General features: G+C 44.7%; 1 protein-coding gene across 1 annotated transcript; it reads left to right on the top strand.

The window, feature by feature from the left end:
* Positions 1-5,261: 5,261 nt before the first annotated feature.
* PHALS_06144 (ubiquitin specific hydrolase) lies at positions 5,262-6,506 on the top strand (the record flags this gene model as incomplete). The annotated part of the gene is made up of 2 exons (XM_024719381.1): positions 5,262-5,792; positions 5,868-6,506. 2 exons carry the CDS (start codon positions 5,262-5,264, stop codon positions 6,504-6,506), a joined length of 1,170 nt encoding a protein of 389 aa, XP_024584685.1.
* Between the last annotated feature and the right edge of the window lie 3,852 nt (positions 6,507-10,358).

The following is a 10,358-nucleotide window of genomic DNA, read 5'->3' as shown; positions in this document are numbered from 1 at the left end:
AATCGCGATTCGTACCTAGGTTGATTAGCATTCTTTTGTTTGACGCTGTCTCATATATCAAGAACTTTGAGATCAAAGACCTGGTTCTATTAAATGCGACAACCTTGCTACATATGCAATTTCGGCTGTCTTTGAGACGAAGCTCCGTCCACAGTTTATTAAACCTTTTAAGTTTGTGGCCAAGTGGGGTCCTGCGCATTTTCCAAACCGTCTGAAACGGATGCGCACCTACCCGGTGTTTTATGTGGGCTGTGCAAGCCGTATGAATATCCAATGTAAGTGAACGCGAAAGCCTTAGTACAAGAGTGGCGCCTACAGGCGCTTGATCTTCAAAAAGCTGGTTCAGCAACTGGTTTTGAGCACGGAGTGCAACGATTTCCATCTCCAACGGCGGCGCTCCACCGTCGCACCAAGCGACGCATTCGTCTGCTCGACGGCTAGAAGCTGCTCTGACAGAGCAGGATAGTCTTCAGCATAGAGCAGTCGGTGCACAAGGTGCTCCGAGCTCGGGTATTCCGCACAGCGGTATGCGACCCAGCATGATGCTCAGCGGAGTTTCGATTGCGACAAATCTTGTCCTCAAGAGCTCGAAAAGCATCGCGAGTCACCGGGCGGCAGGCGAGGACGACTTGGTCGATCGCCGCCCACTCGTTTCGATGAGAATGGTGGCGTCCACTACCACGTGGAATGCCTTGTGGGTCGACATTGTCGACGGGGGTTTAACCCAATATCTTGTGAAGTGGCGGGAGTACTTGAACGATCTCATGGGAGTTTGAAGTGACATTTCGGCAAGACTGCCCAGACGTCGTGGACGCTTATGATCTGAATAATCATGACGCTTCGCGTCGTCGTGCGCACTGCGCATCTTGGCAGTAGCCCAGGAAGCCTGAGGGCCATGAGCTGCGCTCAAGCTATGGCCCTGATCTGCTGTGGTCGTAGACTCACCCGTGTGAGAAGCCACAGAGCTCACGTGAGCGTTATGGATTGTTCCATATGTTACAGGGCGACAATACCCAGGTAGTCGGCGTTGGGCCTTGAGTTTGGCAAACTCAAATCTAAGATGGCGCTCAACGCGAACATCCACTTCCATGTGGCTTCACTGCAAGTAGGGAGCGAAGAATATTTCCGGTGCCACTGCACCTATCACTCAAAGTACTCATCATCGTCTGCAGCGGTTTCGCCAGGGGCGAAGCACCACTGGGATTATCCGCATTTCGGGTACATGGGCGCCTCCCTTTTAAGCTCGATGTCGAGCGCGGTACCGATCCATTTGGATTTTATGTGGTACCAAAAAGCGAGCTTGCGGATCTTTCCGCTGACCAAGCTCAGCTTGTGTAGTGTCCGGGAAGCCGACAACGTAGACGCCTAACGATCGAGTAGTCGCGTCTTTTGCTTCAGTAGCGGGATCCGTTAAACGAAAGCCGTACTCCATACGAGGGCTTAAGACCGAACGAGGAATCGCGCAGGAGAGCCGCTTTGTGGGCAGTCTCCAATTACTGCTCCTGTGCCTAGTCGAGCCGATTGGTAATAATACCACTTCCATCGGAAGTCGAGAGGTCGGGCAACGGACAAGACGAGGAAATCCGTCGCCCAGGGTGGGCGCGGTGTGTTGCGCTCAGTTGCTGAGGGCTTGGATGTGCTTCCCGTGAAGCCGCAGACGTACTATCCGGAGATACCGCCTGTGCAAAAGAAGAAGAACTTTGCCCGCGGGAACCCTCGCTACCAGCTAGGCGGGGTGTTTTGCGTGTCGTAGACATAGAGCTCATAGAGCGGAGAATGTTTAAAGTCGTTCTAAAATAACGCGACGGTGTCTCAGACACGCGAGCCTCGTATGAGGCGACAATTAAATGTGATTTGGGGTTATTGACAGTTTTAATGGGGAGAGTGTCTCGGCGCCGACACTCAGTCCCAGAAAAGAAAGTGGCAAGTGACACTTTTTTGTAAGTTTAAATGCAACCACTCTTTTGGTGCAAGCACTACTTACTGGAATGCCTGTGCTTCAGGACAGCACGGTTTACTGATGTTGAGTAGCAGTGATATCATTTTCATACTCCGAGCATATGTTTTGGGAGTGGCTGGTTATGCCACATGAAATGTATTATGTACTAGCGATAATCAATCGTTTTGTAGACAAACGATAGACATGAGTTTATTTAGCTAGTATATACAGGTAGTCAGATATTCCATGTACCATCTTCAAGGAGGATCCACATTTTCCCGACCAAGTCGTGGTGAAATTGTCTACATGTGGTACCATGTACAACAGGGTTGCTGGGCAGTTTCTATAGAAAAAGGTTCGATTCGATGAGTTTGTGATGACAAACGCACAGAGGTTAGAGCGGGGTCGAGGGCCTCTACTCGAGCTACAGCAACAGAATTACTGTTATTTAGTATAATATGAAATAGATACTATGTCCTTGATAAAAGTGTCCTCCTCCACGTAGTTATAATTTGCACGATTGCGATATGAAGTTCGCACAATTGTACTGCTGCTGTTACTTCCACAAATAGAGACGGCACGGCGAATGATCGATTAATGAAAAAATCGATGAAGCGGCTAAGAAAGCATGAGGGCATCTTGCACATGCTGCTGGCAAGAAGGAAGCAATAGACGACGGTCTGATAGTAAATCGAAGAAACTTGATATGGATTTCGTTAGTGCGTTCACCCACACACTTGCGTAGTGCACTGAATACAATTGAACCAGATGAAAATTTCTCAGTTTCCAAGATAAGAAATACTTTTCCGTTAATTGGTATCGAGACGGGATACGCCATATTTCTTATACATGGCTTACAAATAAGATGCTGGTAACTAAAAGAACTCAAAATAAAATTGCGGAGTATCCACAGTTAATTTCATCAGATTAATGTAACGCGTCATGTGTCATATTCGATTATATAGTTGACTCAAGTCTTTCTCCTATCGCTGTTGACGTTGTCATGGTGTCCTGCCTGTGCAGAAACTATATCGATTTGGTAGCAACTAGAATAGCTTGATTACATTGTAAAAACCTGGAGAAACAAGTTTGAGTTTTTGTACGTGGGAAGTCGCTCTAGTAGCTTTTGTCTGTAGCTGTTGTGTATGGTCGATAGCACACGAAGCTTTAGACTTCTCTTTCTCGTTGCAGCATGTCGCCATCCTCATTTTTTTTAGCTACTTCATCATTAATGTTGTCTTCAGATAGCTCCATTACGTGCTTTTAGGAGATTTTGGGGGGCAAAAGTCAATTTGACATCATGCACGCCATACTCATTGTTCTTGCTGTCCGACAAGCTGGAAACAGCTTCTGCCCGCTTTGCCAGCGGATGCGTCATCGGGTTTGCCAAATTATCCAGATATAAAACCGATCGATTCGCTGCTGCTAACAGACAACTAAAAGAAAATTTTGATTCAATTTGCTTTCTGTCGGCAGATTTGACACATACTTCAAACGAACGAAATGTATCTCATCTTGTGAGACCATGACGGCCTTAAGGCCACTCTGTGTGTCTTATCGAGATATAAAGGTGGTCGCAACCATATTGGAAATGCGACGTGGTCGCAGTGCTTAGCTTGCCTTTCGACCTGCACAGTCGTTTCATAATCTAGCGTTCGTGTCAAAGACTCACCGAACCAAGCATGAATTCGGATGAGCAGCGTTAGGGCTCGAACGGTGTATACGTTTTGCCGAGATGGCTCGAATCTGACGAGAAGTATCCGCTAACAATGCACCATGGCTTAGTATCGATTGAATATGCTGGATCAACTAAACTGGTACAATTGCAGTTTTGAGCTTCCCAGGCAAAAGGAACTGAGTCTAGTCGTTCTGCTGTCGGTCGAATTCGATGGATAATATGAAGTGCTAATTGTTGAAGCAAGATCGAAGCTGCATGCGCTGTCGACATGTCACCCCTTAATGATTTATCTTTTAAAGTTCGGTGCTACGAGGAAGTTACTGATGGGAAAACATGAATTGCCAGGAACGCACCTTTTACTTTTGAGACTATAACACTCTACAGTTTCTTTCGGCTTCAGCTGCCTTTGTCAAAGGGACAAAGATACTTTTTGAACTGTTTACATAAACTTTGTTTTAGTAACTGTCTTTTTCTCTTTTCAGTGCTAGGAAGTTAAAGACTGCGGTATCTTCGCCGTGCCTCTCGTTGTTGATGGAATCGCCGTAAATTTTCTTTAAGGTAAAGCGTACCCCGCTCTTGATTTAAACACAAAGCCACACCGATGGCAGAGATCAAATTTGATAATTTTTGATACCTTGCACTTTTTCTGCCTCCTCGTTCTCTGGAATCCTGCATAATTTGTATTTAAGGACTTCAAGCATGCATTCCTCACCTGCAGTGTTCTAGCTTTTTTGCTAAGGATGCATTTGCCGGTAGACCTTTTCCGTACTCGAGGACGTCTTCAGCCGATTCACATCAATGATCGTGCTGTTGGAACTTGCGAGAATACATACTCTGCAATTCAAGCAATTCCAAATCAAAACTTGCGGTCTCATTCTGATATATCAGCTCGATTCATAACTCTTCTCAAGAAAATATTTCCTCTAAAACCGTGGCTTGAAATGGATCAGAATTGGACACGTGAGATTCACGAATTTTGCACGAATCCCGCGCGGCATAGAAACAAGTCCAATCGTTTGAGAAGTTGACTTCATTTACCATCAGATATATGCGCAATGTAAGTGGTGTGGTATCAAGTCGGTTATAATCTACTTCTTCGCATCCTATCTCGACAGTCGTAATAATAATGATACACAGAAGCAGCTGATGAATTCCAAATGACGGACGGTCAAAAGTGACAAAATTTCCTTGATGTTTGAATAAATACGTATAACGCAGTCGCATATATTGTTGCAAGTGCTGAACCGATAGCTGACCTCAAGTGAATGTTCCCAATATTGATGCTGGAATGGGTATACGAACTTATATAGATATCGTGCCCCATTCTTTTCAGAATGTCACATATGTAAAGTCGGAATTCTATCGCATGTTCGCAGGTACTGAACATATCGAATCGACCATAAAAATAAATGGTCCGATTTTGCTTCTGAACGAATATTTAGTTTAAAAACATTGTTTAGTTGGGAAGTCTCGAATTTTTGTCAATGTGTGCATTCCAAGAAGTTGAAAAAGAGTCGGATTCTTACTGCACTTATTACATTCTCTTTTTTAAGCACTCCTTCTGCCTACCGCTGTCGTGTACACACCTGTTCTACTGTGAGATCCAACTTTTTGCTGACGGCGTCAAGCCTCAGCAGCAGCATTATGATGTCCACAAAGTCTATCGATCGTTTTGGCGCCATGGAGTTGACACCGCGCCACGATCAGCCGCTTTTAGTACCCGGTTCGGCCGAGCTTGACGCCATGGCGGCACCTTGCGTCATCTCTCTACGCGTCGTGTCTGCTGTCGATCTTCGACCCATGCACAAGGGCATTACAAGTCACTCTATGGTGGAGGTCTCATTAGTGCATCATGCCAGCCCGGATCGGTTTCAGCGTAGCGCCGGATGGGACGACGACCTCAAGACATTGTCGGGACTGCAGCTCCGAAACAGCTTGTCGTCACTGCCAGCTGGAGGTCATCATCATGGAATAGTGAAAAAAACCTTTAAATCCCGAGTGATCAAAAGTTCTCTTAACCCTATGTGGAAGTTTGACGTTGACTTTGGAGACGTTGACACTGACGAAGTCGCGGGAGTGCTTTTTACAGTGCGGCACGTGGGAAAATTTGGTCTAGTCAAAACTGACATGGGCGAAGTAATGTTGTCATTAAGAGATATTATGGAGCTCAAGATGGTAAGTGGCGGTGTATAGATCCAGAGGGTTATTGTATTGCTTTATTCCTGATTTTTTACGTATCCTCATATGCAGCAACCGCAGCAGGAAAACGAGTATTACCTGCATCAAACAGAGCAAATGATTCGCCGAGACGCTTTGGATGGTATCAACAATCGTAAGTCTGGTAAGCTATTGGTTCGATTTAACGGTTACGGTGTTCCGTCTAGTTACAATGCGAAGACGAACGGCCGCGTTTCGAACATGTTCAACACGCTCGTGACTCACGAGGACGAGTTTGGTCGCAGCTCTAAGTCCCTTGTGGTACATGATATTCGATCCGAAGTGCGCATTCTCCAGAGTCTTCACCAGACGAATCCGAGCCCTGGTGAGACATGGTTTGCTCTTCATGCGGACTGGATTCGTGCCTGGCTCCTTTTTGTTTCGAAGTACAAAGGCGAAGAGGTCCACAGTCCAGGAATTATGGACAACATGCCACTTATATCGGACGATCTGATGAATGGAACGTTTCAGATTAAACCCCACCTCGTCATCAAAAAAGATTTTCGAATGATAAATAGGAAAAGCTGGGACTATTATCACAGTATTTACGGTGGAGGTCCAGCCATAGAGGTGCAAATTCCAGCTAATTGTGCCAAGCCAGCCCAGTGGTTAGCGTCTTTACATCTAAATGAAGTTGGACGTGTGAATTCCAACTACGTCGACTTTGACTAAAAAACAAACGTCTGTAATTTGTTTATAAAGCCGTCACTTTGATATTCTTTCATGTCGAGTTCGTCTTAATTGCTTTTATTAATTTGACACAAAGGACCAACCCAATTTCACTTTATTACGTGATGGATTGAAACATGGTGGTGGCAATCTGATAAAACACAAATGCCCAAAGTATAGACAGAAGTCACAAAATATTCTGAAGGGGCGAAGGCATAGCATTTCAAGGGACCTTCGTAACAGCAGATACCAATCCTAAACTGTTGCCCACAAACTTCGTGCGATTGGGTTGTTGTGCAAAAATCTGATTTTAGAGCTTCATTGACAAACGCAGAGGTTAGTTTTACCAAGAACAGAACCAAAGAAACCAACTCTATTTTTGCTCTGTTAAGAGTACATATATTCAGAATAAACTCTTCTTTAGACCGATTCTAAATATATCCATTTAACTATCATTCAAAATAAATGGTATTTCCTTACTAACGTCCGACTAGATGCCCATGTGAACCACTGACTCCTCCTTTTCGGAGTTTCAAAATTCTTATCTGTACCAATAATCCGTTTTGATTATGAATAATCACAATAGCAAGAAAGTGTGTATGAAATTGTAGCGTATATATGCTAATAGAATTGTACCAAATGCAAGGAAAAAAAATCATTGTACATGTCCCGAATCACAAATGGGCTAATCATAATGGTAGTCCGCCGACAACCAAACGAGAGGTCAATTGATATTGCTTCACCCTTCAAGCACACTTTGTATTTGTTGTTGCTGTTTTAATTAAGCTTAAAGATGAAAATGCATTGAAACGGTAAGTATCATTGGGGATAACACTGGGACTTCAGACAACACGTGTCATGGCGACATCCGCAATGTCTTCGTCAAATTTAAAGTACAGGTGCGAAGATTGGGAGAACAAACAAAAGAAGTAGGGGTATCTGATTTGAGGGGGGTATCTGATTTGATGGGGGTATCAAAAATAATTCGTATCGTTGTATACAGACCCTAGTATTGCTGCAACGACAACATCCCACAACTCTCTTGATCCTAAATCAACTCCTATGCCTTCATACCGTCGGACCGCTCACTGGAAAGAAAGCGCTCAATCCACTTCGCCTTCACTCCTGACGAATTACAAATTTGCAATGTTTTTCTGCGCGGGTAGGGTATCGAAACATTGCCGTGAAATGCACGACGATGCCCAGCTTAACAAAGGCCATACTTGGCTCATGTGGTCCGGTATTCATCAGCTTGGGAACGCACAAGTCAGACCAACCGTTTCATATATCACCACGTCGTGAATAAATCTTTAAATTTCTGAAGTTGCTCGACGAACTGGGACATGATCATTTTGCGAACACCAAGCCCAAAATGAGGGCCAAATATATTTCTCAAGCACTTTCTGGTGTTATGAACTCACGAGTGCACCTGCGCTGGAAGCGGCATTAAGTGTATAACTTACACCTTTGTCAGAAATGTACTGCGGATGTTGGAAGCTTGTGATGATTTTGGTGAGAATCGTACTCAGTTTGCACACTGGGTGAGAAAATTGCGCCTTCTCACCCATTTCAAAGCTCAACTAGCCAGCTAAATACACCGTTAACCATACCGTCTGCCTACAGATTGGACTCATGGTTTACTTTGTACGATACAATGCACGAGTCGGGCGTTTAAGGAAGTACTCATCGTCTCCCATCCCTGTTGTTTACATGCTTGTTCGTCTTCATTAGTCAGCTGTAAGTTAAGCCGTGTTTTGACGAGTGATCCTGCTTCGTGAGATGAAGACTGGGGGCACCAGATCGTTAATGGCATAAAAGATTGCCAAAGTAGAGCCTCGAACTTCCTTGGGTCATCTAGATAGAAGACCCTTTTCCACGTTATCAGACACTGGTAACAGCTCTGGTGTTCTATTCGGCCCACAAACATTCCAAAAAAAGTGAACTACTTCTCGCTCATCGAGCGGGGCCGGTGGAGAACAAGGCCTTCCGCGGTCGGCTCTCGATACATCTCTCGGATATGGCGACAAATCAGCTCGCTTCGGGGGGGTCTCTGCGAGCGTCCTTCGCGGAGATAGGACTCATCTAGGTTGCGCTATCAGAACATTGTCTTCTGATGCTAGCTTGAGGAACCCTCAGAGTCAAAGTCGCGTCTTTGCTCTAACATAGAGAGTGGCTAAGCTAGAGGGATGATAATGACGCTGATTCGTCTGTGCATGGGATCGTCCTAATTCGGTATAGTTTGTACTCCAATCTCTACAGCCTATTTGAGTTACTGGCCAATCTACAGCAGATTTCATCATTGCAAGATCTTCTCGCAGGCCCTGCATTCCGATGATGTAACGCAACAAAAGAGTTCCGTTGGCGTCAAAGACATACTCATCGATACGAGCAAATAGATTATTTAGTTTCATACACTTAAGCACCGCTCGCAAGTGTTCAATATGATATTCCAGATCCGATGCCAGTGCTCTGATCGACTACGGACGAACGTATTGAAAAATTAGGTTTCGTCATAACCATGGTGTGACCTGAACAGCTGCGACTCCGGCAATTAAACATTTTTGGGTCATCAGACACCTACTGCGGCATGACCAGCCACTTTCAAATTATCACACTCAAATTACTCACCGCAGTGAAAAGAATGTTGCTCAGGTGTTCGTAATGAACATAAAAAAGGTCGAATGCATTGAACGAAATGAAGCTTATCATGCTTTCACGCAGTAAAGCCTTTCTAGAAATCCGTGTTTATGCCGAAATCTTGGTTGTATTTAGCTCGTTATAATCGTGCACAACTAGCTACTTGGCGTTAGCCTTTTTGACACAACAACTCGGCGCCGATTATAGCCATTTTATTCTTCTCACCAAATTCATTTCGTACTTTCTACGGTAGGCAGCGTCAATGACGTCTAATTGCTCCTCTGGTAAAAGGTCAGTGCAGTGTTGCGCAATTTGTCGTTCCGGAAATCAAGTCAGCTTTGCGATACACTCTTTTATTTGAAAGGTGGTTAGATTTTAATGAACATGTTATGATACTTCTTCAGTAATGGATAGTAGGAACATGTCGTAATCTAGCCGATATCACCCTCACTTCTCGCACTCAAGGCTCCGCAAGCGTCCCCACTGATAGTCACATTTCTTACAAATGACAAGCACAGCTCCTTCTCTAGTACCAACCGTGCCATTTTGGGGATTTCTTTTTCTTGCACATTCATCCTTAAAATATTTTTTTCCTGCCGGAGGCGCTGAGGGTAGACTTACGATCCCTAGGACTGTCTCGGTCACTCCAAATACAAAAAAACTACTTTCCTGCGAGGTTCATCACACAGTAGTGCTAATACAGCAATAAGGTCATATTGTGGCAAGAATGAGTCAATCTTTTGAGCTTTAGGGTCTAGCCCTTCTACTTGCGCCTTAAGGTTGTCGCTTAATTTCACCAGCTCTTAATGGAGGTTGCGATACCGAGTCGCTTTCACATCAGTCCCGTCAAAAGAGATAACAGCTCGCAGCTGTTTCTTATTGTCCCATCGGAGGTACACTGGGAAGACCACGACCCACAGTCGTCTAATCTCCTCTCAACAAGAATACAGACCGCATATTTCTGCTTACTGCCGTTTGCGTTTCGAGCTCTGCTTTGGCACCTGACAATATCTTTGCAATTGATTCGGGCAATTCCAAGTACTGCATGAAAGCTATCCCAGCTTCGTGCCCACGCCAAACGTGCTTCGGACACCTGATTACTTTCAATTTCACCAGAATAAAAGTACGTGATATCAAGCTCTTACGAAATCCAGTCGACCCATGGCCCATGATGGATAGCTGCTACAAACCTCGAATCAGATTAATTTTGAATTTAGA

Source organism: Plasmopara halstedii (assembly GCF_900000015.1).
Source record: "Plasmopara halstedii genome assembly, contig: Scaffold_2956, whole genome shotgun sequence".
In the NCBI taxonomy this organism is placed as follows: domain Eukaryota; phylum Oomycota; class Peronosporomycetes; order Peronosporales; family Peronosporaceae; genus Plasmopara; species Plasmopara halstedii.
Note: the sequence above shows the minus strand (reverse complement) of the source record. Positions and strands in the feature narration are given on the sequence as shown.